The sequence below is a fragment of the Anser anser genome (assembly GCF_964211835.1).
Source record: "Anser anser genome assembly, chromosome: 2".
Taxonomy (NCBI): Eukaryota; Metazoa; Chordata; class Aves; order Anseriformes; family Anatidae; genus Anser; species Anser anser.
The window spans coordinates 2,437,569-2,462,993 of NC_139721.1; the positions used below are offsets into that span (position 1 = coordinate 2,437,569).

General features: G+C 47.4%; 1 protein-coding gene across 4 annotated transcripts in view; it reads right to left on the reverse strand.

Moving 5' to 3' along the window:
• Window positions 1-25,425, reverse strand: part of ADGRB1 (adhesion G protein-coupled receptor B1) — a 259,845-nt gene that overhangs the window by 103,444 nt on the left and 130,976 nt on the right. For all 4 annotated transcript variants that reach the window (XM_083825567.1, XM_083825569.1, XM_083825568.1 and 1 more), the window contains 10 exons: window positions 24,294-24,458; window positions 20,502-20,603; window positions 18,857-18,963; window positions 17,880-18,074; window positions 16,759-16,827; window positions 12,292-12,400; window positions 11,306-11,449; window positions 9,333-9,408; window positions 5,760-5,862; window positions 4,760-4,803 (listed from right to left, as the gene is read on the reverse strand). In XM_083825567.1, the coding sequence (XP_083681693.1) occupies window positions 4,760-4,803; window positions 5,760-5,862; window positions 9,333-9,408; window positions 11,306-11,449; window positions 12,292-12,400; window positions 16,759-16,827; window positions 17,880-18,074; window positions 18,857-18,963; window positions 20,502-20,603; window positions 24,294-24,458 (1,114 nt within the window). The remainder of the gene's footprint in view (window positions 1-4,759; window positions 4,804-5,759; window positions 5,863-9,332; window positions 9,409-11,305; window positions 11,450-12,291; window positions 12,401-16,758; window positions 16,828-17,879; window positions 18,075-18,856; window positions 18,964-20,501; window positions 20,604-24,293; window positions 24,459-25,425) is intronic.

Here is a 25,425-nt window from a genome sequence, read left to right on the forward strand (position 1 = left end):
TCCGTTGTGACATGGGGCAGGGAGCACAAGAAGAAACAGACCTATTGTAGATGCTCTCTGAAGGCAATGAATGAGTAACCACCAGGACTGGGATTTCATTAAAACCCTGGAAAGCACAGAGAAGAAAAAAATGTGCTTTTCTTTTTATTCAGTGCATCAGAGGCTTCCAACTAGCAGGGCACAGTGTCCTGCTCCTCGCGCTATGCTGCAGCACGCAGCAGAGAGCTGCTCTCCTGCAACCACACAGGGCATGCGGTCAGGAATTCAGGCAGCTTGGGACTGTCTACATTAGAGCTTGAGCGCCCCGTTCTGAAATCAGGAACCTCAGATAATTCAGCAGCACTACAACACCCATGAGATGGTTGGACTACAGACACCCCAAAAGCGCAGCGACCCTAGGGCAAAATTCTGGCATCTCCTAGGATGCTTTCGGGCTCCTCTGGCTTGTCCCAGGAGGAACAGATTGATAGTCTGCTCTGTCTGGCAGCGTCACAAAACAGCCCTTGAATCCTCAGGGGAGATTTCTGCCCCACCTTGGCTGGGGATTGGGTTTGGGACAGAGCCAGGAGGATGCGACCCAGCCTCATCCCACAACCCGCTCACCTTCTCCGCGCCCAACCTTGGTATGCATGGGGCACCTCCCTCCACAGCAAAGGTCTGCTTTTCTTAAACGAGATAGGTTAAAGGCTTTAATTACTGAAACAGATGATCTTTCCCAAGGGAAGGTAAGAGTGTCCTTGAATTAAAACCACAGATTCCCAAGGCTTTTTCTCTTCTAGGAGCGAAAAGCTCTTTATGCAAATATTTGTGAAGGCTCAGAAGGTCTCTCAAGAGCAGTTAATATAATGCCTAGCTTTATTATATGTTATTACGCTCTTCTTGGAGACACAGAAGAGAAGAAAAGTTGGTGGCAGGAGTCTGCCAGCCCCTCTAAGAGCAAGGGATGAGTCCCCTGGCAGCACAGACCAGCCGGATCCCCCTGGTGCACCAAACCACGGCTGGTGGGAAATAAAAATCTGGTGGTGGACAAGAACGTGAGAGCACATAAAATGATTGCATTCATCAGCTCCATCCATCCTATCCCAGCAAGAGAAAGAGAGAGCACCCGATCAGATCCTGCCTGAGCTTTAACTTGGGCAGGGCTAAGCAGCTAATAATTGCTCCAGATGAATACCCTTGGAGGAGAGCCAGAGAATCCCAAATCATTCTCTGATTTCAACTTTCAATTACCCAGTCAGTGCTAAGCTCATTAATCATACTTGCCGCACCCAACACAACAGAAATGAGTCCCTGATCTTCTCCCCTCTTATTTGATGGTGTGAGGACTTGGGGGCAAGAGGAAGAGAAAAGAGACGTAGGGGTGCCACCCACGAATCTAATAGTCACTTGTAGGGTCTGGGATTAATAAATCAAAAATCCATTATTAATAATACTAGCTTAAATATCTATCTAAATGCAAATGAATGAACACCAGGGGTTTCTTCCTTTTTTTTTTCTTCTTTTTTTAAATGTGCTCTAACAACTCTGTCTTGGAGGAAGCACATGCCCACATGATAATTGTCGGTTTTAATTGCAATTTTACAGTTCAACCCTTCACGGCCCGTGGATTTTAAGTGGCCTTTAAAGGGCCACAGCATCTTTTGGATGGGATTGAAAGCTCAGGTGGCTGCAGTAACAGGCAGGAGCTCTTCGAGTTCCCTGCCTCTGTGCCTGGTCGGTCACATTGGATAAAAGGGGATAAATCCAGAGGTAGGTTTGCTGCAATGAAGGTTGGATCCCCAAGATCTGCAGCCTCAGATGGGTGACTGGGGACACTGGGGACACAACCTTGGAGCAGGAGCATGGAGAGCCAGCAAAGGAGCCAGATTAAGAGACAGAAGCGTCTTCTGAGTAGGCAACACCATGGGAAGTTGTCCTGGCCCGTGTGGGGAATATGGCAGGGAGAAAACCATGGGAAATGAAGCTGTAGAGCCATTAAATTGGTCAGAGCTGGGAAATGGGATTTTCTGACATTCGCCCACTTGCACAACCATCTTGTGAGACCAACCAGTGGGATAATTTCCAATTAAAAGAGAGAGAGAGAGGTGGCAGGAAGGAGAAGGTGGGAGCAAAGGGGAACCCACGTAAGTGCAAATGAACCTCAGGGTTTCCTGAGTTGCCAGCCATGATCTCAGCCATGTACCAGGCAACAGACCCAGGGTAACCTAAAAAATAAAAATAAAACTTGCTCCAATCAGAAAACAAGTATCAAAAACTGTGATCTAAAACCCTTGAGAGCTCCAGGGTGCAGCTCAAGCTGGAGGTGGGCATTCAGTCCTGGACAATAGGGTTTGCAGAGTTTGCCTTTCATTAGACTTTCCCAGGAGGCAGCAGTGGTGGCAAATCAGCTTTAAAACCTTGTGCAAACAGCTTTGCAGCTCCCCTTGCCAGAGCTCACGGGATCAGGTCTAGCTTTGCAACATCCCCTTGAAAAATCTGCTGACACCAGCATTTTGGAGAGTTTAACTGCTCAAGACTGCAAATGCTGGTTGAAAACAAGTGTGTGCGTGCACAAAGAGGAGCTTTAGCAGCAACATTTGTGCAAACAATCTGCTGGGGTTTTGGAAACCACCCTTGAGAACTGAACCCCGAGGCCAGTCCCAAGAAATTGCCTGCTTCGCTCTTAGCCCTGAGCCCATCCTTCGATGCCGTGGATCAGACCGAAAGATTCCTAACATCCCATGCCCTCAGAGAGATGACAAGAAGCCGAACAAGCTGCCAAGCCTTGGGAACAAGCAGCCAGAGCTGCCAGGACAAGGCAGAGGTGATGGGCACTGGTTTGCCCCCAGATCTGCAGTGGCATCTAAGCTCCTCAAGCAACATCCAGCACTGGGCAGCCCTTCGTGCTTCTCATGCCGGGCACATTTCGGTGCCAGATCTGGCATGTATGTACCCAATCTGAATGCCCTCACCTCACCTCAAATCCTACTATGTGCAGGCTGGATTTTGTTCTTTTCTTTCTCATGCTACAAATAATTCAAGGGGGTAAGTAAGAAGGAAATAGCCGCAACCTTCTGGACACAACACGCTTGTTAGATAGGGTTATAAAAGCAAACAAATATGGCAGAAAGAAAAAAAAAAAAAAAAGAAAAACACACAAAACCAAAAAACTCAAGCTGGTGTGAAGACCAGAAGAGGCATTGGTTCCAGCTTCTAACTTGGCTTGCCAAAAACCAGAGTAGTACCCAAGAGCTTTAATCCTGACTCAGTCCTGAAGGCGAGGTCCTGTCCAAGTTTCCTCCTGAGCCTGCCCACCTATAGACAACCCTCTCCTTTTGGCTGACCTACAGACTGAATCTGCTCTCTGGCACGTAGGCAATACAATACAATCCTCATTTATTAATTCCACCCATGTCCTGCTGCGTGAGGTCAGCAGAGCACTCGAGGTCCAGACTCTGCTCTTGAATACCGACTGTCCTCGAGTGCTGGAGCAATTTCCATGGTAAGCCAGAGGGACCAACGCTGCCCTGGTGGATAACACGGATGTGGTTTCACAAGCTCAGAGTTCCCATGGGTTCCTCAGCTTTCATTTGGATCCACTCATACATGCCAAATTAATCACAGACCAACAAGAACTGACTGCAAATATGTTGCCCGCCTATGTGTATATATGCTACTTAATGGAGCGTGAAAGGAGAAGAATAAAATCATTTTTCAGATGCTGCAGATAATAATAATAAATAATAATAAAAGCAGAGGTATGTGCCAAATGCATGAGATCTCAAGGGGAGAAACTGAATGTAAGCAGAAAAGGAGTCAGGCTGGTCCTCAGACTGAGATGCAAAGTAAAAAATCCATTAAATCAAACACTTTGGGCCCTCGTTAAGTTCGTTCAGGATTTGAGACCACACTTTTGGAATGCTTTTTTTTTTTTTCTTTTTTTCTTTTTTTAGTAGTTTTTCTCATCTATTTTCCATATGGAATTTACGATCCTGACACATTAGACACATTATTTAATATCTTTGGAATTTTTTCCCTGCTAACCTCTATCACGTCACTCAAGGCATCCTGATATCCTGATCACAGTCAGCTATGGCAGCAATCCTCATGGAAATCACATTACTGTATCACAGTAGTACAACACCTACCTCACCACGGCAGGCTATATTTGCAACAGTAAGCTCTGATTATGCATTGTTCTTCTTACGGTGCACAATTTGGTGTGAGCAGTGAAGAGAGCCAAACACTGCTATGTCAATGCCAATTTAGAGCCATCAGCAGATGACTCCATGGTCCTGGGTCTCAGTTCATGTATTCCTCGTGTTGTAACATCCATAGTTGGAAGAGTCAAAATGAGAAGCCACTCTTACGAAACATGGACTGGGGCCAAAGGAATACACAAACCTCCCTCCGTGTGAGCAGAAGCACACAGGACATTCCTGCTCAGACTGAGAGGATTCCCTTCTGCAGGTACATGATGCTCTTGGCACACAGATTCCTTCATTGGCTACACTGACAAACCTGATTTTAGTTCTTTAAATATAAGACCCTGTTCAACTGGAGCTAATATGCAATACCAGGAGAGATGCATCTGTGTGAAGGAAGGCTTGTTCCCCATCAGGGCAAAGGGCTTTGCCAGCCGTGGAGGTTGATGCAGGAAAAAAATGAGTAAAGAGTGCAAGCAACTATAACAGACTGACACATCACTGCTAAAACTGTGACAATTTTATCCCAAAAGCACATGGGCCCGTGAGAGTAAAGAGAAAGCCACAAAACTCACCCCTCATTTTCGTCCCACAGGATGCAGGTCTGGTTGGTGGTTCCCTGTCAGGAGGAAAAAAAGGGGAAAATGGAGCAAATCTGTGCTGGGCTTTTTATGGGGTATTTGGAGCAAGAGGAAAACTATTAATGTCCTGCTGAACAGTTTCCACTACTCTATGCATGGTGTGTCTGTGATGCTCCTGCTGTGGAGCACAGATATGAGTGCTTGGAACAGCTTCTTTCACCCTTGGGTTGAAAGGTAAAAATGAAATATGCCTCGCTTTGCTCTCCATCAACACAAGGACTACGCAAGGGTTTGACTCCAAATCCTGTCTCCACCTACTGATGTCCTTCCTCCTCCCTCCTCTCATTCAGAATCCTTTTGCTGCTCCCTTCTGGAAAGTGGATCAAATACACCCCGTCCTGCTGTGGGACGCAGTTCTCCAAAGAGCTATGACCCTATAGGGGGTGGCCAGGTGTGGTTAAAGCCCCTGAAATACCTTTATCATTACTTCTTCTGCAGCTGTCTTTGTGCACTTTAGAAATTTTTTCCTGTCCAAAAGCAAATACATGACAGATCTAATTCTCATGTTCCAGAGCCTCAGGAGGACATCTGAAACCCAGAACAAGAAGGGACCTGGGGGTATGTAAATATCCATCATGTACATCTGCTTGGGGTTGGCCAGGGGAACCTGGGGGGGATCTTCATCTGCCTTTTACAGTACTGACCACAACAATAATACTCATGTCTGTAGTGGTATCTGCAAGGAACATTGCAAGCATCAATCAAAACAACCTTTCCCCTCCCTTCACCCAGGAAGATCTCTGTCATAGCCTACTTTGTGATGAATGTACATTTTTTTTTGCCCACAGCCGTGCCTCACAGTGAAGTGATGTGAATGTGGGTCAAGTATGCCCGTGTTTCCCCATGCAAGCAGTGCCATCACGCTCCTCCTGCCTTGGCAAGGAAGAAAAAAAACGCGGATGTGGGGTGGTGCAGCTTCCCAGGAAAGACTTACATTATACAGGTGGGAGAACTCGATTTCCAGGGGGGTGAGGAGAGACCGGGGAAATGGCTTTACAGTCACGGAGATGACCTTGGAGTTTAGGACAGTGCTGTTCCTGGGAAGAGAAGTGAGAAGATGTGCTGTAACGGCCACTGGGGGAAAATGCTGAATCCCACTGCGTCCCTTTGCACAACGGTGAGTCCTAAGGCATTTGTCACTGGTGGCACATGGTTTAGTGACTACAGTGCAAAAGGAACTGGCCCCATTACTTTAAAATGCCATCAAAGACACCTGCTGGTGACAGACCCTGCCCTCTGCCCTTCCAGTTCCCCTCACAGCCACTCTGCATTTATTTCCCCAGTAATGAGACCATTTATGAAACGCATTATGGACCCCTGCAGCCACTGGACTTAAAGGACATATCTATCCTGGCAATAACAGGGTACCAGACATATTTTCTGGCCCTGACATGAAGAAACAGAGTTCATTTCATATCCTTACAAAAAAAAAAAAAATTTTCTTTCTCTTTCTTTCTTTCTTTTTCTTTCTTTCTTTCTTTCTTCTTCCTTCCTTCTTTCCTTTTCTTTCTCTCTCTCTCTTTCTCTTTCTCTCTCTTTCTCTCCTTTCTCTCTAAGTCTGCCTCAATCTGCCTTGCAGTACAAGTTTGCCACGGTGGCCTTTAACAGGTCGTGGGACACCACGTGAAGCTCATTACCAGAGGCACTGACATGTATCTCCAGCCTCTGAGAATCAAAAGGAAATGCAAAGAGGCCAAGCCTCTCATGTGTGGCTGCCTAAACGTCCATGCCAGACAAATACTTTATTAATGCTGGCAGACCTAGGAGATTCGGCTGTTGAGATGAGCAGGAAGGGAGGGGATACCTCCTGTAACTGTGCTGCTGGTCCCTGAAAAGCCAAACTCTTTGTAGGCACTTCAAGGGATACTGGACACCTAAATCCCTAGTGGGAATCCCACTATTTCTGCAGCAGGGAAAGAACCGGGTGTCTAAATATGTAAAAGTCTCTGTGGCCAGAGGCTGACAAGGCTGTCCTTCAAAGTTTCAAAGTTTTCCGTGAGGGAACGGGTAGGAGAGTGGGACCAGCATCAGGCTGCTCCCAGCTCTTCCTGCACCGATGGAAATCTCTCCTCATCCAAAACTTCACCAAGTCTACCGGCAGTGGCAAAACTGCTCACTTTTCTGTCTGGGTCTTATCCTCCTTTTACAAAAGGATTTACTATAAAAGAATTGTACTTGCTTAAGGGCAAGTGGGTTTAAAATAAGAATAAAAATAAAATTTAATAAAAAGAAACATAAAAAGAACACCAAAATCCAAAACAAAACAAACTTGGAATCATCCAAGGATGTGCAAGTGGATGTTCAGAAAGACATTACTGCACCAACAACAGAGGGAACAACACTGTTTTAGAAAGTTAAAGAAAAAAAAATAGTTAAAATCAAAAAGAAGAAGCAATGAAGCACAAAAATCAGTCTACAAAGGATGAGTAAAGGGGGAAGTCAATGGGAGTAAATGTCAGCTGCAAGCTTTAAAATTTAGGCAGCTGTAGAAAAGCCAAAAAACTAGAGCTGCTAAAGGCAAACATCCATGCATGGCTTCATTAGTAGCTGGGTCTGGAAGGGTCAGGTCTTGGTTCAGCACTGTCCAGTGTTTGTATGAACAACGAATGTGGCATGGAAACATCCTTTTAAAGGCTGCAGACCACACAAAGATTGGGGTTGCAAATAAAAGCAGAAAGACTTTCAGTGTGGTAACTTGCTACCACACAGGATATTCTCCCATGCAGGCTGCTAAAGAGTCAAGTCATCCCAGCCCACCCAAAAATTATCCCCGTGCATCATCCTAGAGCCAGGAAACACATCTGCACCTGAAAAATGCAAGGTCTGAGCACAGAGCTACTGGTTCTGCTCAGGGCTCCCTGGATCTGAGGGGACAGGGCAACGTGTGGCTGAGATAAGGGATTGCTGCTTGGGGGAGGTAAATTGGGACAATTAGGAAGAGCTCAGCTGGTGCAGTTTGCTGAATTAAATCTCCATTACTTTTTTTTTTTTTTTTTTCCTTAGAGAAAAATCACTCTGCATTGAGCCAATGTGGTCAAACCCAGGATGCAGGTCGTTAATGCTCACGTGTAGCCAGGAATAGCTGCTCTCCTTTGTGGTCAGAAATATTTTTACCCTGTAGGCAGGTACTACACGGCTGCATGGTTATTTAAAGACATTCCCCTTTTTTTCTTGCTGTGTCCATTTGCACGGCAGTGAATTAAGAGGTACTGCCCTGCTGCTACTCCTATTACCTCCTTTTTTTTTTTGGCCTCGTATAGCCACAGGTGATTCAGGGCTCTGGATTTTTTAAAGAGGGACAGTCCTTTAATTAAGGAATGTCTTAAATCAGCTCTCCCGCGGGAACGCTGCTCAGCAGCGGCGGTGCTGCAGCTGCTGGTTTTCAGAGCTCATTCACTGCTTGGCCAGAAAACACTGAAATACTGCTGGATCATTTGAGCCAATGATGTTTATTGCCCTTCTGATCTAATTCCCAGAGCCGTAATGGAAGATATTACAGAATACAGTTGGCTGGCTTGTTAATTCCTCTCTGCACTCACTTGGAGCTCTTTTGCCATTGCCAGTGCTAAATCTGTAGGTATTTAAATGATTATCAGTGAGAAGAGATGCCCTGGTGTTTATGGTAAATGGGCTCACGCTAATCAGTGCGGAACAGATTTAGAAGGTGCCTTAGGATGCTGAATTTACTGCCTCGGTCCCAGCCTCAGAAAAATAAATAAATAAATAAATAAAAGAGTGAGATAGCATGAGAAAGGGAGAAGAAAAGGGAAAAGAGTGCTGAACACAAAAGCTTGGGTGCCCGAGGCGGGTTGCAGTGGCTGGGAACGTGGCAGACGTGCGGCCAAGCGTGCTGCTCCACTGCTCGCCTCTCCCCGAGCCTGTCTTCTGCCGTGATGATCCTGAAGGGCTCGCTGGGGCTGGCAGCTCCCCATTTGGCAGCTGGTCACCCGTGCCCCTATGTCTTAAGCCCCCCAAATCCCTGGGGATGGGGAATCCCTTGGAGAGGGGTGGTGGAGAGCAGGCAGCCAGCGGCCAGGGGCGCAGCAGCACCAGCACTGTGCTTCTCCTTCTGCCAGGGCTGCACGGCTGGGACAAAGCCTTCCTGCCTCTCCAGCAAGCAAATCTAATATACATGAGCATGGTCCCACCTGAATATCTGTTCATAGGGGTCAAAACTTTTGCCTGACTGAGCCAAAGCCTGCCACGTTGCACCTTTGGTATTTTCCTGGAAGACCAGGGCTCTGCAGCTGGGGGGATCAGCAGGAAAATTGGTGATGCTACCAGCTGCTTGTCCTCCCCAGGCAGAGCCCTCTTCACACAGTTGAGGTTAGAAGGGACCTCTGGAGGTCTTCTGGTGACACCCCACTGCTCAAGAAGGGATGTCTAGAGATGGTTGCTTGAGAGATTTTTTTTTTTTTTAATATATCCAAAGGTGGGGACTCCACAACCTCTCTGGGCATCCTTTTGCAGTGGACCCAGAGTCAGGTGTGGCCTCACCAGCTCTTACCTCTGGAGTGAGAGGATGTTGCCCACGTTCCGGTACAGCACGGTCCCCACCACGAAGACAGAAGAGTCGTCTGTCTCTGCAAGACACCGGAGGAAAGGGAAGAAGAAAAGAGGACTGAGACAATCAGGATGTCGTCTGTCCCCCCATCTGACCCCTTTTTGCCCCCCAGAACCGACCAGGAAAGCACATGGGGCATGGCAGAGAAGGGGCTGGATTCAGATCTGTGCTTCCTTCTTTCCTTGCCCCTTGACAGAGAGAAATGTGTGCCCCAGAGGGTGTCAGCCGGGTGCAGGACTGGACCTCTCATGGGGTTTTCTGCCGTGGCACAGCCATTGCCAGCATCACTGCGGTGAGATGCAGGTGCTACTGTCACCACATTGGGTCTCCATCAGACCGAAGGGAGGAACGAGCACCTTTGGGGTGATGCTGCTTGCCTGCAGGCAAGGCTCACTCATCCCGAATAACCTGCCTGGTGCCTTCCCCTCCAGAAATCCCACTAATCCCTCTGACAGCACCACAGCGGGCAAAATGAGCAGGGCGAGAAGGTCTCTCGCAGCCACCCGGAGGTGTTTGTCCTCTTCCTCAGCCATCGAGCTGTCAGAGAAGAGCTGAACGCAGGCTGACAAGGGCAGCCCAGGAGGGGAGATGCCCTGCAGTGCCTGGCCTGACCCCATCACTCGTGTGATGCCTCGGGAGGCTGCAGGGGCCGTGGTCCCAGAGGAGCCTGGATGCTCTGTGCGACCTCCGGGCATGCCGCTCGGCCTCGTCCTGCGCCCCGCGCAGCCCAGATAAAAACAACAAGAGCTCTGCTGGGCAAAGAGCAGGCAGCAGGGGCGTCCCCAAGGCTGAGTTGTAGGGGAAGAAGAAATAAATCACTTGGAGATGAGGAAATCCAGGGAAGCAGCCTGCTGTGGGGCTTCTCTGGTGTCTCGTACTGAGGCTGAGCCTAGAATGTGCCCACTCCCTCAGTGCAGGGCAGAAACAACTCTGGATGTTTCTTTTTTGTGCAATTGGGCTCAAATGAAACGGGTGGAAGTCAGGAGACACTGACAGGCTTGCAGAGCAATCGCATAAACACTGCTTTTCCAGGAAAGCTGACAGTCTTTTGGCCTTTCATGTGAATCCCTATGCAAACACAGGGATCCTGCAGCTTTTGGAGAGAGTTTTCCCCTTGGTGCTAACTGAATGCAGTAGGATGTTTACTGAAGAAATATGTTCCTATGAGACTGTGAGCAAGTAAAACCCCAGATCCCACAGACTGGGATATCCCAGCACCTTCCCAAGAAGGCAAAGGATCCTGGCTGTGATAGAGCTGGAGGTTTGTAAGCCTTAGCTGCTCATCCTTAGATGGCTCTTCCAGGACCAGATCCAGTCTTGGAGGACACTTACAGCATTGTTTGCTTACATGGCCGTTCCCCTATTACACCTGCCTTTCCTGTGCTCATTAACCGTACCTATAAGTTATCAACAGAGACAATGACTTGTGCTTTTCCCCTGTTAGAAACTCAGCATATTCAAGGAGGCATGAGAGACTCGTTTCAACACGCCCTGCAGATGATTGTGGATGGAGCTCAGAACCCGTATGCACCAAGAAATGAGCAATCCTGTGCAGACACAAGTTTTTTTCACCTCTTTGCAGGTTCAGAAGCCTTGGAAGAAGCAATCATCAAGATAGCATTGCCCTGATTTTTTGTGCTGACTCCTGCTCTGTTTCAAACATGCTGCTGATTTAGGAGAAGACAAACATCCAAACCCAGGCACTGAGCCTGCTCCTGAACTTGTGCAAGGCATTCACATTTGGCCTTCAGTCTCACCACATTTGAAAGCTTTATTTGCACTCAGAAATGCTACGATGAGCTTTTGTGAGCCAGCTCAGCTGGGAGGAGAGCTTGAAGACCAGACAAAAGGAAGGAACCTCTCTTAGAAAATGAAGAAGACATTTTCTCCCGGAGTGCTTTGACTGTGCTGCCTACCTGCCAGCCCCGAAGACAGGATGCTCTTGGAGACAGTGACCTTGTCCTCCGAATTCTTGGCCCAGTCCACCATGCCCCTCCAGCCTTTCATGGGGAAGGTGATGTCAGTTGCTGCATTAGCGGGCAGCTTGTGAATGCCAAGGACTAGAGGGAAGCAACAGATAAAAGCAGTAAGCAAGACCAGCCTCAACAAATTCACACATGCTGAAAATCTGGAGGCAATAGTGGGAAATCAAGTAGCAGAACCATGAGGGTGGATCTCAGTAGCTCTGGGTGACATGAATTGTTTGGTCTCATACTTCTGCTCAGTGAAATGAACCTGTCAGCACTAAACCTGGCAGAAGAGAGGTCTTCCTGCTCCCACACCACATCTCCAGGAGCGGCCAGTAGTATTTGCTTCGAGAAGTACAAGAAAGAGAAAGCCAAGTCTTCTCTGGACCTGCCCTCCCAGCAGTCAGCAGACTTCCTCAGCTAGGGGTTGCATCCAGACCATCAACTTTAACAGTCACCAATGGACTTCTCCTTTGTGCATTTTCCTAATCCCATCACGAACCCATCTGTACTTTTTGGCTTCTGCAGCATCCTCCGGCCCCGAGCTCCATGCTGCGATTTTGCGTACAGCATAAATCAAACACTGCCTGCTGTTCGCCTGCTGCCTGATCACTTCATTGGCCGCTGAGCGGCTCTTGTATTAAAAAATAAAAGGAAGCAGCTTAATTCTTCCCAGTTTGTCATCTGTTCTCCATTCACGGTTTTATAGCTATCTCTCAAATCTCTCCATGACCTTCTTCAGGCTGAAGTCCTAGCTTATTTGGAGAAAAGCCACCCCATAGTTCTGTCCATCCACATTCTTCCCCAGACATTTTGATGTTCCACCACCCGCTGGCTCCCCTTCTTCCCTCCCCACATCTTGGATTATACATATTGCCCTGCAATTACAGCTTCCCAGGGTCTACACCTGACACAGGGAGTGCAAATCAGCTCACCCAGGTTGTCGGTCACTTGGTAGGAGTCCCGGAAATCTTTCATGCGGAAGCCGATGACATCAATGAAATCCTCCACCAGCCTGAACAGCTCCTTGGCATTTGGCCCTATCTGCAGAGAGAAAGGAGAATACCCGGTAGCATGGATAACAAAAAGTCCAGCATGAGTTTTTCTGAAGGCAAAGGTTTTTGTCCTCACACTGGTACTGGAAGCAGACACTGGATATAAGGGAATATTAAGGAGCTGTGGAGAACGAGGGCTGAGAAATGCTAAGGAAGCCTAGAAAAATAAAAAATAGGAAAGAGTAATTGATAAAACTGAGGGTGGAGGGCAATATCTCAAAGCAAAGCAAATAGAAATATCTGGGGTTTTCTGGAGCAGATAATCTATGTTATCATCATCTTCCTAAGGATTATCTCTACTACCTGAGAAAATTTGCCCTTCCAGAGACATCTCATCAGAAAGTGAAGAGTGGTCAGTGTTGAATATCTGCCCTAAGTCAAATCCTGAGAGCCTCTGCCAAGCCTTAGACCTCCCTGATCCTCAGGTATTGCAATAGAATAGGCCTGAGAAACACGTTCTGGCTTCAGAAAGCCATGAATGTGTAGAGTCAGAGGAAGGTTGCATAAAATACCCTACTGTGAGGGAGCCCACCAGACCTTGCCCCCTCCAGGATAGTTAATTTTGCTATCACCCAAAAGCTCCAGCCTACATTGATGGCATGCACAAAGGGCAGGTTTCTAGCAGGCTGGGTTTTAGGCTTGCTGTCAGGAGGGGTGTTTGGGAGAATGTTTGTTACATGTGGAGAAAGTAAGGCAGCACAACAGGATCTCCAGGAAGAAGCAGGGAACAGAACTGAAGGGAGGCTCGTTGCTTTCCTTACCACCTGGAGCATCTCAGGGACCTTTGGATGTCTCAGTTTGATGAGACACACTAGTGAAGAGGTGTACAGCAAGGTGGTGAGAGTGGGGAGATCACTGTTGGCTTCTTCTCTTGTTCTCTGTTGGATTTCCATTTGCTGTTCTTCAGTCTGAGCCTTCCTCTAGGTCAAAGATCAGGATGCCCTGGGGCACTTCAAAGAAATACAGACTTAAATTCTACTGGAGGGAGGGAAGAGCATCCACAAAGGCAGGAATCCAGCCCCTAAACTTTAGTCCTGAGATGAATCAGGCTGTGTTTAGTGACAAAGACGTGACAGCCCTGGAAGAAAAGCCTTTTGGAGAAAAGCAACCCCATAGTTATGATCAACTTCGGTTAAACCCAACACCAGAGGCAGCTGCAGCCTTAAATTCATGCCTTCCAATGAGCAGGAGAGGTAGAAAAGTGATGGGGGGGTTGTTTGTATATTTAATACAGTCCATCATAACCTCACCTGGTACCTCAATTGTGGTTCACCTAACCAGATCTCTGACACATGTCAGCCAGTTGTTGACCTGATTCAGAAACTAACGGAAAGGGTGACCATATCCCAGCAATGCAAAGGGCTGCCTTTGGAGCAAAAATGGTCCAACGAACATTTGCTTAACAAAGACTTCCAGGGCCTAATGTCAAATTCCAGGCACCAGATCACTTCTTCTATGCAGAAAAGCACTGTGGTCCATTTTCAAGCTTTCCCGTTCTGTTGGCAGCATCTCACTCTCCAGAAACCAAGCTGCTTCTTGCCCAGGCTGTGTCAGAGTTCTCTCTCTTTTCTCTTTCCTTTCCTGGTGTTCCCCACATGCTAAAGACATTGGCAATAATTCTTCTTTGCCAGGCATAAATAAAGCTGTTCAACAATAACTAGTTATACAGTGGCTGATTTCATAAAAGATAATCCACCTGCAATGAGCTGTGCTGACTGCCTGCCTTCCTCAAGGCACAACTGCCTACAGGGCTGAGCAACCACCACGGGAGGTCAAAGAAAAGCAGCTCAGCTCCTTACATCTCCTCTTTTCCATCACTTTCCGTGCTCACAGATCCTCACCATAATTCAGACCTCCCAAGGTGGCTGATCAGACTGGAAGGGGCAGCTGAGGACAGGCAGGATGGGATGGAGGCAGAAGGAAGGCTGAGCTGGTGAGAGATGGGCAAGGAGCGCAGGGGTGGCCACGCGTGTCCCTCTGTCTGGCCAGCCAAAGGAAGCTCGGTGAGAATAAAACTCAATCAGGATCAGATCAAGCAGTCCTGCCAGTACAGCAGGTGTGCACATAAGGAGGAGCAACTGAGGAAGCTATTTTTAACAGGATATGTTTATATTCTGTTATGGACTGAAATCACAAAGTCAAAGTAACCCCAAGTACACTGGCCGTTGTCGATCAGGTTTCTATCACATATGATAAGACCATATTATATGGCCAGCTCAACCTTCCCAAAAAACATGATAGGCCTTGTCAATCTGAAGGTTTTTCTGATTCATTTTATTTATTTATTTATTTATTTTTATTACTTATTTTTTATTATTACTTTTTTGTTCCCTTGAACAACACCTCTGCCTAGGAGTTTGCAGCCACTGGAATGTGAGAGGGTAATGAAGTTGGGTTTATTTTTAATGAAATTGTAAGCCAAAGCCGTCATTTCAAAAAAGCTGTTTAACCTTGTGAAACACGAAGACTGAGCTTGCTCCATCAGCTTTAAGCGAGAAGGACAGAGCCTGCTGAAACCCCTTTGACATCCAGTTTCTGAAGATTTCTGAGAGCAGCTTCTTTCCTAAAGCCACGGGCTTTAGGGCTTTAAAGTTGGGCTGTCATCACCATTTCCACTAAAAGAAATGCCAGGTAAATATTTTCTTCATGCTGATTTCATCGTGGTCCTGCTCCTTGTGCAGGTTACTGTAACGCTGGCAGCATCTATAGGTGCAAAGAGATCATACAGGGAAAGCCGATGGGAACAAATTGCCACAGGGAGTAAGCTGCAGCTGTTTTTACGGGGATCAATAGGATTTCCCTGTTGTCATGACAACTCATCAGTTTCCTCTGCACTGTTCTGAAATATGTACACACACCTGGAGGCTTGAAATTGAGCATTCGGTCCCTTATTTCTCCTGGAGCCAGAGCATGCCATCCAAATGCAGCGGGAAAACACCAGATCTCAGAAGAATGGAGAGAAGGAGAGATCCACAAGGCTTCTCAGCTCCTGGTGGAGGTTTTGTTGCTGAAGGAACCGTAGCACAGCTGAGCATTCAGGTCCTGTCTCACATTTTGGACTACCAATGAGTGTGCCCCTGCTGGGAAGACTCCTTCCCAAAGGACTTTCCTGGTTGGGGTGAATATAGCTTTTTAGTGTCAAATGATTTTTTTTTCTTGTTTATTTAGTATTTCCAGACCTCTCTGATGACTTTTGCAGCAATGAAAGGTAGTTAGAAAGGGGCTGCCATGCTCTAATCCACACCTATGGGTACTTTCCAGAGAGCTGATCTCACAAAGGCTAAGTTATCCACCTTGCCCAGGTTATTTTTTAGGCTGTGACCAAAGTGAGCTGGTGTTTTTGTTCCAAGGTGCAAAAACAAGGAATGGACGTGGAAGGAATGAGCATTACCACTGGCCCATTCACCAGAGCTGATGCTGGTCTAAGGCAGCACCATTTTGCTCTGAATCCCCAAAACCTGCAGCAACATGAAGATGTTGAGAAGCCCAAGGGCTCGTCAAGGGAATAGGAAAGGGACAAGGAATAGGGACAAACAAAGAGTGCAAATGGGGCAAAAGAGACAAAGAGCAAGTGTGACACGGATAGAAAAACAAACCATGTCACCTCCTCCCCCAGGTATACAAGGTTATAGCTACAGAATTATTCAGCAAGATCCCAGTCCTTGAGATGAGAGAAAGTAAAAAATATAAATGAACCCTTGCTCATCTTACGCTGAACCGAACCAGAAGCTCATGTGAGCAGAGCATAGCTCTGAACTAGGAAAATCCTGCCTGTCCTGCATCTTTGTAGCCAGAAACTCAGACTCGTGTAATCCCACTGCTTTATCCTGGCAAGCAGAGAAGATGAGAATTATAACAAGCCAGGAGTGTGATCAACTCCAAACCCAGCTTTATCTGTGAGAACTATCCAAAATTTGTTATTCACCGCCATTTTTTCTTTATTATTGTTATTTTTTTTCTGTTACTCATGCAGAGGCTCTGTCTTAGGGCTGAGATCCCGTGGCTTCCTGAGTTATTCCATAAATATAACTCAGCCTGGCGCTGAGCTCACCCAAAAGACCAGTTGTGTGTATCAGCTGGCTGGGAGTAACTCCTTCAGAGGTGGTCACCTCTGAAGCTGATCCTAGCTGACCACATCCAGGCTGTGTCTTTCATCATAACGGGTTATCGAAAGAGAACGGCACTGGTGGATGGAGATATTTTGTGGTCTGTGGCTGGAACAGATTCATGTTGCATACAAAGCAACATGGACAAAAGACACGTAGACCCTTAGAAATCCTCTTCGTCATGGCTTAAGCCTACGCTGAAGACATGACTTGTTTCACAGAAGGTGCTGATGGTTCATACCAGCTGAGCTTCTTCCCATTTCTCTCGGTTTTCCTCTGATAAAAGGTTGCTGATGATCTGGACGAAGTTCTGGAGGAAGGAGACAAAAGAAGAAAAAAGGGTAGTTAGCCAAATGTGGTCCACTTGAGGAAGGACATGGAGAAGCAGAAGGAACATGTGAGCATCACCTGTGCTCCAAGAGCCTTCCCAAGGTCCTGTTCCCAAAGGCTCCAGGGACATTTCACAGGCCTCTGCCCACAGGGATGTTATCAGCAAAGCAGGTTGCAGAAAAGCTTTTTTCCCAAGGACTTCACTCTAACTGCTATACCTGCTAAGGCACTGGACTGGGAAAATGTCTCTATTACTGAAGATTTTTAAGAGCAGATTAAACAGATGTCTGCCAGAAACTGACTAAAAACAGATGATCTTGCCTTGTATAAATCACTTCTCATCCCATTTCCTACTATTTCAATTTTTTCCAGCATAGGGAATCATCGTCATTTCTTCTCTGTGGCTTGGAAAGAGAAGCAGTGATGGATCAAGAGAGTGCTATGCATGGTAGTACCTTTGTTTGACCATGCAGCACGAAAAAAGAAGGAAGGAGACAAGATATTTCAGGACCATTGATTTTTTTTTCCCCTCTAGCTTTACCACCCTTTCCAGATCCTGTTGGATCAGTTTAATGTTTCAAGCTGTGTAGTGATGACCTATCCCAAGGGCATATCTTGTAGCCACTCTGCATGCAGATGCTGAAAGTAAAATCCTAGGGTGAGAAGCACAGAGACATTTTCCTCATCAATATCCAGCTACCCAATATCACAGGATCATCTTACCTATAGTCATTAGGCTGATTTTCCTTCCAAAGAGTGCTCTCATATCAATTAGACTCCCCAGTAAGTGCTATCGAGTTGAAATAGTGCAGAGTGACTTTGGTTTTTGAGTTCTGCCTCTATAAGCTAGGGAGAACCAACCTCAAAGGGAGGGTTTGTTAACATGCAGAGACACTTTGCTCAGGCGGAAAATATCCCGGCTTTTCAGCAGCACTGAAACAGCTCAAAAGGAGGTAATCGAATCCTGAGCCCTGTGCATGCACACACGCCTGCAACCCAGCCTTGCCAGCCAGGATATGCAACTCAGCTCACCTGCACATCTCCAGAAGTTGGGCTGTGATAAGCCCTACGGAAGATCTCTGTCATGTTCCTGAGTACATCAATGGTGGACAGCAAGTCCCCACTGTAGCTGGTCCCATCCTGGGAGATTTCCACAAGGTTTTGGATCACTTCTGACAGCCCGTCTACCATCAGCCCACGCTGAGCTTTGGAAAGATGTTCCCTGGTCTGAGGAGCAGAGGGAAACATGACAAACACGTTAGTGACAGTCAAAGCCCAGTTAATGAGCTCACTGAAGGAATTGCTGGGGGAAGGTTTGTGACCTTCCTTGTAATTCAGAGCACAGATTAGATGAATCTAACAATCTCTGCTGACCTGAAAGCCTGTGATATTTTTAAAATGATAGAAGAGCAAAAGTCAATTTTTTGGTATGCCCACAAAGAAAAGGTTGTGTGTATGTTCAGAAGAGGCTACTCTACTACACAGACACTATTCTGCTGCTAACCTAAGGCCAGCTAGCAGAAAAAATTTGCCCTAAAACATTGTTTTCTTATAACCAGTCTGGAACTATTTTGGGACAGACTGAACCTCTTCCTGAAAAGAAAAGTTCTCATAAAGTCAATGCCGTTTTAAGGCAAGCCACAGAAGACCAGCAGAAACAGGAGAATTCATCACAGTAATAATTGTAAAACTAATGAAAAATAAGTGGCTTATTTAAAAGTGTTACCATCACAGTCATTCTTATGGATAATGTGATATGGAAGACCTGGTAGGACCTGGATTCTGTCAGGCTGGATATTAAAATACCCAGTGGGGAATCATCCCTTGTCCATGGAGAGCCCATGTGTCACAAGCTAGGCAGACAAAAGCAGTAAGACAAAAGCATGGCAGATCTGGCATCTCCTTTTCATGTAGAAATGTTGCTTTCCTCCTTCTTTGTACTTCTGGCAGTGTAAAGAACATTTAGGGGGATCATAAACTCATCAGGTGTTGAAGTCTGTCTGCCTTACCAGCATCTGTATGTTCCTGTAATCAATAGAAACACACTTGACATAGGTTGGAGGCTCCCAGTAAGCTATCCCTTCTTCATCTAAAGTGCATCTTCGAAGGATCAGCCCTGGAAGAGGAAAGAAAAGAGCATGGGAGCTGGGGTAGTTGGATGAAAAGCTGAGCACCTTCACGGAGAACTGGTCAATGCTGGTAGCACAAAGGGCAGCAGGGGCATCTGCAAGTGCTTGAGAAATGAGTGGGAGAGGTTATGTGTGTTTTGGGAGAGGTTATGTGTATTTTGGGAGAGGTTATGTGAATTTCGGGAGAGGTTATGTGCATTTCGGGAGAGATTATGTGCATTTCCTTCTCCTTCATTTTCCTATTGAGGGGCAGGCCAATAAAAGAGAACCGAATGAAAACAAAACCTAACAGCTGGGACACAGCTGGCCATGACAAAAGAAGGTTTAATGTGCCCATCGGGGCACTTTCTTTGTGCTTCTGAAAGTCCCACGAGCCTCCCCAGGCGGCACGGTCTGGTACTTGCAGCTAAACCAGCCACGATGCCTTCTGCTGCCTACACAGTCTCAACGAGCAAAAATATCCAACAGCACCATCTTTGCATCAGCTGAGAATCTCTGAAAGCTGCCTGCAGTCCTCCCCCAGGACTTTCCTCAGCATCAGCTTGCAGTGGGCTGTGCGGTGGCAATCACATGCGTTCGCAATGCAGAGGAACAGGCGTATCGGCGAGGAGACAGTGGACAGGAATCGTCTTGCCGAAGCAATTACACTGCCGCTAGAGAGTCTCCAAAAAGCAGGCTTTGCTGGGTCCATGATCCCATTGCTACTGATAAATGGTTCAGTGTCCTATGGATATGGACCTTCTTCTGGGCTAGTGTTTGGAATGACTCTGACCCTCCCAGGGTGCATGAATCAGAGAGGTGCAGGGTTTTGTGTGTCCAACAACCTCACTCAAACAGAATAAAACCTTTACACTCATTATGGACACTGTTGCCCCATTTCTGATCCTGCCTGGGAGTAAGAAACATCCATCAGAGGACAGTCTCCACCACCAGAACACCTCCTGGAGCCTTCTCCCCTGCTTTCCACTCCCTGGGGAACACGTGGCTGCAGCCACAACATATAACTCCAGGATGCCCAGGCATTATCGCTTCCCACCACCATGGCCAGAGCACCTGAATATAAGCTGAGAGAGTTGATGTGGTTCCTAAGCAGGAGTGGAAAGCATCTAAGTGTGAGTTGGCAATGCATTTCAGATTTTCTGCTTTTAGATACCAGCTTCTACTATGGTCAGTGGGGACGCCCAAGACTAGGGGACTTGTAAAGCCCAGCCTGCTTCTGTAGAGCTATCTGTAGCAATTGGGTGGACATACCACAGCAGCCCTTGATAGTGAAGCTGTCCCAGGATTAGGCAGTGGTTGGATGGGAAGCCACCTCAGAGCGTCTAATATGTATCAAGGGGTTGCTGTTAAATAGTTAGGAACCACAAAAACCTGGAGAGAGTTTGCTTAGCCTCGAGCAAAGGGCAGTTAGCCCATTGCTCATCCTCTCCTCCCACATCCAGGTTGTCCTCATCTAAGAGGAAAAGGATGAAGGATGAATGGCAGGTGGGCCATCTCCCCAGCCAAGGCACACAGACATCCTTACCGGTGGCATTGCGAGGACACCGGACAGCCGCGGCGTCCCCAGCAGGCGTCTCTTTCCAAACCACAGAGGCAAGGCTTTCCTCGTCGCAGATCTCATGGGGTTCTGCAAGGAAGGAAAAACTCTGTTGGTAAAGCCTCCTCCTCAGGCGGGATGTGGAAATGGGGATGGAAAGAGGAAAGAGAGGAGCACGGCCTGGAGGGAAGAGCTTTGTGGGGTGAAAAATGGCAAAACCACTTTAACCCCTCTGGGATTTGCTTTGCCTGTCTGCAAACTCTGACCAGCCTGAGGATCAGCTCATTAATACATCTGTAACAACCCAGGAAAGTCCTCTTACATGCCTGCCCTGCCTCGGAGAAAAGCTGCTCTTGACAACCTTTGCTAAAGAGTTTTCTTCTCTCATTTCAAGGTGAGATGTCCAGCTTTCGGGGGTGAACCTCAAGGCTCCAAACTCGATTCCTTCCATCCTTCAGGGTCACTACACAGGTTTTGGGTTGGATGTGGCTAAAAAGAGGCTCTTCATACATAAGTTGCCGTAGGAGCAAAGGAAAAAATAAGTAGGAAAAAAAAAAAAGTGGATATATTCCCTGGGTGGGCTTCATTCAGGCACTTTGTTACCATTTTATCCAAGGACACAGGAAGAAGAACCAACAGGCTGAATTTGCATTAGCAGCTCCTTTCCAAACACTGCTGCAGAGTCCAGGAGGACTGCAGAAATATGCAAAAGATGTTTAGAGGCATTACAGAAAAAGTTCTTTGGAAAGAGAAGGTTTTTGGATGCTTCTCTGAGTAGAGGTGAGTTGGCTCCAGAGTCTGTGGGACCTGCAGAAGTGCATCCATCACAGAAGGAGGTGTTCTGTTAAATGAAGGGAACCACGAGTAGGGTGCTGAAGCTATTTATCACTCCTGAGGATGGGGAAAGGGAAAATTATATTTAATAGTTTTCAGTAACATATTTATTTACTGTGCATTTAAATCTACCAGTGAAGAGAAAGCTGAGAGCATGCCTGTGTCTGGCCAGGAGTGGCAGCTGCAAAGCCAAAGCCAAACTCAAAGCCAAGGGCAACCAGCCGTGGAGCTGGGCAGCTGCCCGCTGAGCTTCCTTCCCATGTAGGAAAGCGCTGCCCATGCCAAGGTCCAGTGATGCCAGTAGAGACGTGCCAAAGTTGCAGGGAAAACGTACATTTGCCATAAAGCAATAGATGGGGGCCTGGAGTTGTCATGCTGCTCCCAAGGGATCTTCTGGGCAAGGATAACCCTGAAGGTCTCCTTTGGCAAGGTTCATGTAGATGTGATGACTTAGGGTCTGTACCAGGAGCAAATCCCTGGGGATGGCCATACCCCGCAGATGCTTTGGAACTAGCCAGAGCACCAAACTGGCTGTGGGGAAGGCTCAAACCCAAGATTATGGGCAAAACAAGTCCTGCTGCTTTGAAGAACTCTGAGAGGACCCAACAAGCTGCCTACGTATCGCAGCTCCTGGAGTCAAGCCCCAAGACTGTGTGTCTCCAGCCCCAGCTGCGTTTCAAATACAGATTCCTCCCTAGTGCATCTAGTAGATGCTGATAATGAACAAGTTATGCTCCCTGCTTGAAAACAGATGTTTCCTCCTGTTTTAAAATTCCCTTTTGAGTAATCACTATTATAATAAAATCCCAGAGGGCAAGCGGGATCCCTGCTGTGCTCGGTACATATGCAGAAATAGTCCCTGTGCCAGCAGCTCATGACTTCAGTAGATAAGGCAGAAAATGGGCAGAAAAGTGGCAGTTTTATTTCCAACCTGTTGGCAAGGAGCTGTAGGACAGTGAGATGAAGCCACCCAGTTGTGACTAGCATGTGTCCACCTACAGAGCCTGTAGCAGGGCAGGGAGATGAAAACAAAACTCCTGGCCCAGTGGTTTGGCCGTGGTCACATACCCTCCACTGGGAACTGTTGTCCATAGGAGGGTTTGGGACATGGGGTGGGAAGCTTCTAACACCTTCAGCGTGTAACAGCATGTCTAAAAGCAGAGAGGGAGCTCGCATCTGACCTCCCCTTGCTCATTCCCTGACCTCTCAAAGCCGCCCTGGCTCGCACCCCTGCAGTCTCCCTGGGGGCCGCTGAGGGATGCTGTGGATCAGAGATGCTTTTTAGAAGTACACTGACTGTCTGGCTCTTGCTAGTGAGTGCAGGAGCAATTCCCAGGCCAGGAGAGAATCATTCAATCCTTTTATTTTTTTTTTATTTTTTCGTTTTCTTGATGTTGCTTCATAACAATATCCCTTTTGCCAGAGTAACCTATTTGCACCAGGAGATTTTAATAACTAACCCAATTAAGCTCAATTCTTCTGTTCAAATCAAATCATGCCGGCATTTGATACTTTCTCGAGAACAAATCGAGCGGGTTTATTTTTAGCCTCTGACAGCTCCCCGCCTTTTCCTCCCCCTGCAAATTAACAACTGCAGCAAGACCCTTCTGGTTTCAAGCCCTAGCAGGGCTCAGCGCCTTTTCCTTTTGAGCACCATGCAGGCATCGGCCCCTGCGGACACAGAAGAAAAGATTGGGCTTGTTCTGCCAGGGCCCCAGCTGGCACACGCTGAAGCTGAACTAAATCTGCATCGCTCTGTAGACACCACCAGACGACCTGGTGCTAAGCCTTTCCGTGGCAAAGGAGAGCTTTACGGCTGAGTTAGGAGAGACTCTCACCCGCCTCCGCTAATTGAGAGGCACAGCTTGTAAGGGGAGGTGATGTCTTTTATTACAGCGGAGCTGCGAGGAGTGAATGTGCTGTTATCTTCTGGCTAAACTGGGTGAAACTTTTGTCCTGAGGTGCTTTGGCTTTCATCTGCCTTCAGTAGTTTGCATGAGGCTCCGGGGGTCAGATGTCCTGACCATCACACATTCATCCCCAAAAGTATCTGCACCAAATCCGCTACCTCCGAGCCGAGCTGCAGCCTGGTTTTTTTGGGATACACCCTCTCGTCATGAGGACAGCCACGACACCACCATGACAATCTCCACCATTGCTCACTGAGCGGCTCCGACAATTAATTGCCCTCTCGGTCAAAAATCAGGGCCCGTTATGATCGATGCAGTCTGCCTGCTGACATCACGCAGGCCATTGATTCCCCACCAGCAGTTTCACCAGCAGGGACTTCAACCCAGACTAAGAAAGAAAATAGAAATGGTGTGCCAGCCTGTTGTTTTACACTGCATGGAAGACAGATAGAAGCATTCCAAAGTAAGTTTTTCCTTCTGCTTATTTTTCTCATTTAAACCCCCCCCCCCTTTTTTTTTCCCTACAGCTCTCTTTTCCTCCATCAGGGCTTTTACACTCTTTCTCTCAACTGGATGCTGTTCCCATGGCTGTAGCTGGAGAAGGATGAGACTGAGCAAGGCTCTGATGGATCTGTACACATCTGTCTTTTTTAAAAACTGCCAGTGGCATGCGGGTCTCCCAGAGGCTAGGTAAAGGGTGGGAAACACTGCATCATCCTCCACACTCAAATATTTCATGGGCTCAAAAGTCTGATATCAATTTTTGCTCTGAAAGTTTCTTTCACTCTCATGACTATATGGCAATAAAAAAATGAAAAATACGAAGTCTAGACCAGTGGGACTTATCAAACATCCACTGAAATCAGCATGGTCACACTGGCTTCAGCAAGAATTTTGTGCCTGGGTAATGAGCAGGGTCAAAAGCGATCACAACTCCTTGTTGCATTCAGCTCCTTGACACGGGGCTCAGCACCCTTTCCCAAAATTCCCATCCCCCCAGGTGTGAAGGAGGGTGTGAGGAGTCTGGGGTACATACCAGGACACCTCCTGTCATTGCACTGCTTGTACTCTTCCTTGGGGCCCTGGCAAGACTCTCCGCCGAAGAAGGGCCCGTAGCACACCCGGTCACGTCGCTGGGTCCCACCTCCACACGTGGTGGTGCAGCTGCCCCACACGCCCCAGGCTTGCCACTTCCCATCCACTGGAGACAAGAAAAGAGGAGAGAAACAGCCTGAAACATCCCCGACATCATCTGCAACGGAAGGAGGCAACTTCCCAAGGCGAGCACTGAAAGGTAGGATGAGCAGAGCATGGCTTGGCGTGAAGGGAGGTCTCCTGTCTTGAATCATTTGTCTGATCCTCAACAGACACAGAATCAGTGCATCCTCTTACTCATTGAGGCAGCCCTTTAAGGAATGAGATGCTCTCAGGACCAGCAGAGGTTCAACCTGCTGGATAGCCACATCTACCAGCCAAAGTCCGTAGTTGAAATTTGGTTGGGATGCACGATGTATGCATGGAAATGGATTTTACCAGAGAGTCACACCTCAGGCCCAGGGGCACAAAGGGATCAGCAGAGCCCCCCCCCCCCCCCCCCCCCAGGTGAGAAACCATAAAGAAACATCAAATAACCCCCGCTCCAGCCATTTCCATTAAACTACGGTTTCACGTACCTTGGAAAGAGCTTTTGCAAGAGGCTAAGGTGTTGTCTCATTTCCTGGTATCTTCTCCAAGCATCTTTACAGACTCAGTGGAAATACTACTTCTTTTGCATTAACAATGGCCTTTATCAAAGCACTATAAAAATGTTAATTAGCCCTCACAACAAGCCTGCAAGGTAGGAAAATGTTCTCCTCTGCTTCATCACAGACAAGAAACAACTCAGTGACAGAACCAGAGGAAGAACCTAAGTCTTCTTATTCATATTTGGTTTTTAATTAGGAGTTAACAGGTCACCTCAGGTCAAATAATTCCTTGCTAGAGGGTGGGAGAGATCCCTCTCTTCTTCTCCAAGCAGTGGAAGGAAGTTATCGAAGAAAAGGGCCAGCACCAACCTCTCTTGCTCTATTTGGTGACATCTCAGGTGTCCACTCCTCAATCTTATGGGCTAATGGGGACGGAGCACCCAAGGAGAGCCAGGAAAAGTGCCAGGGAATGCATGGCAAGAA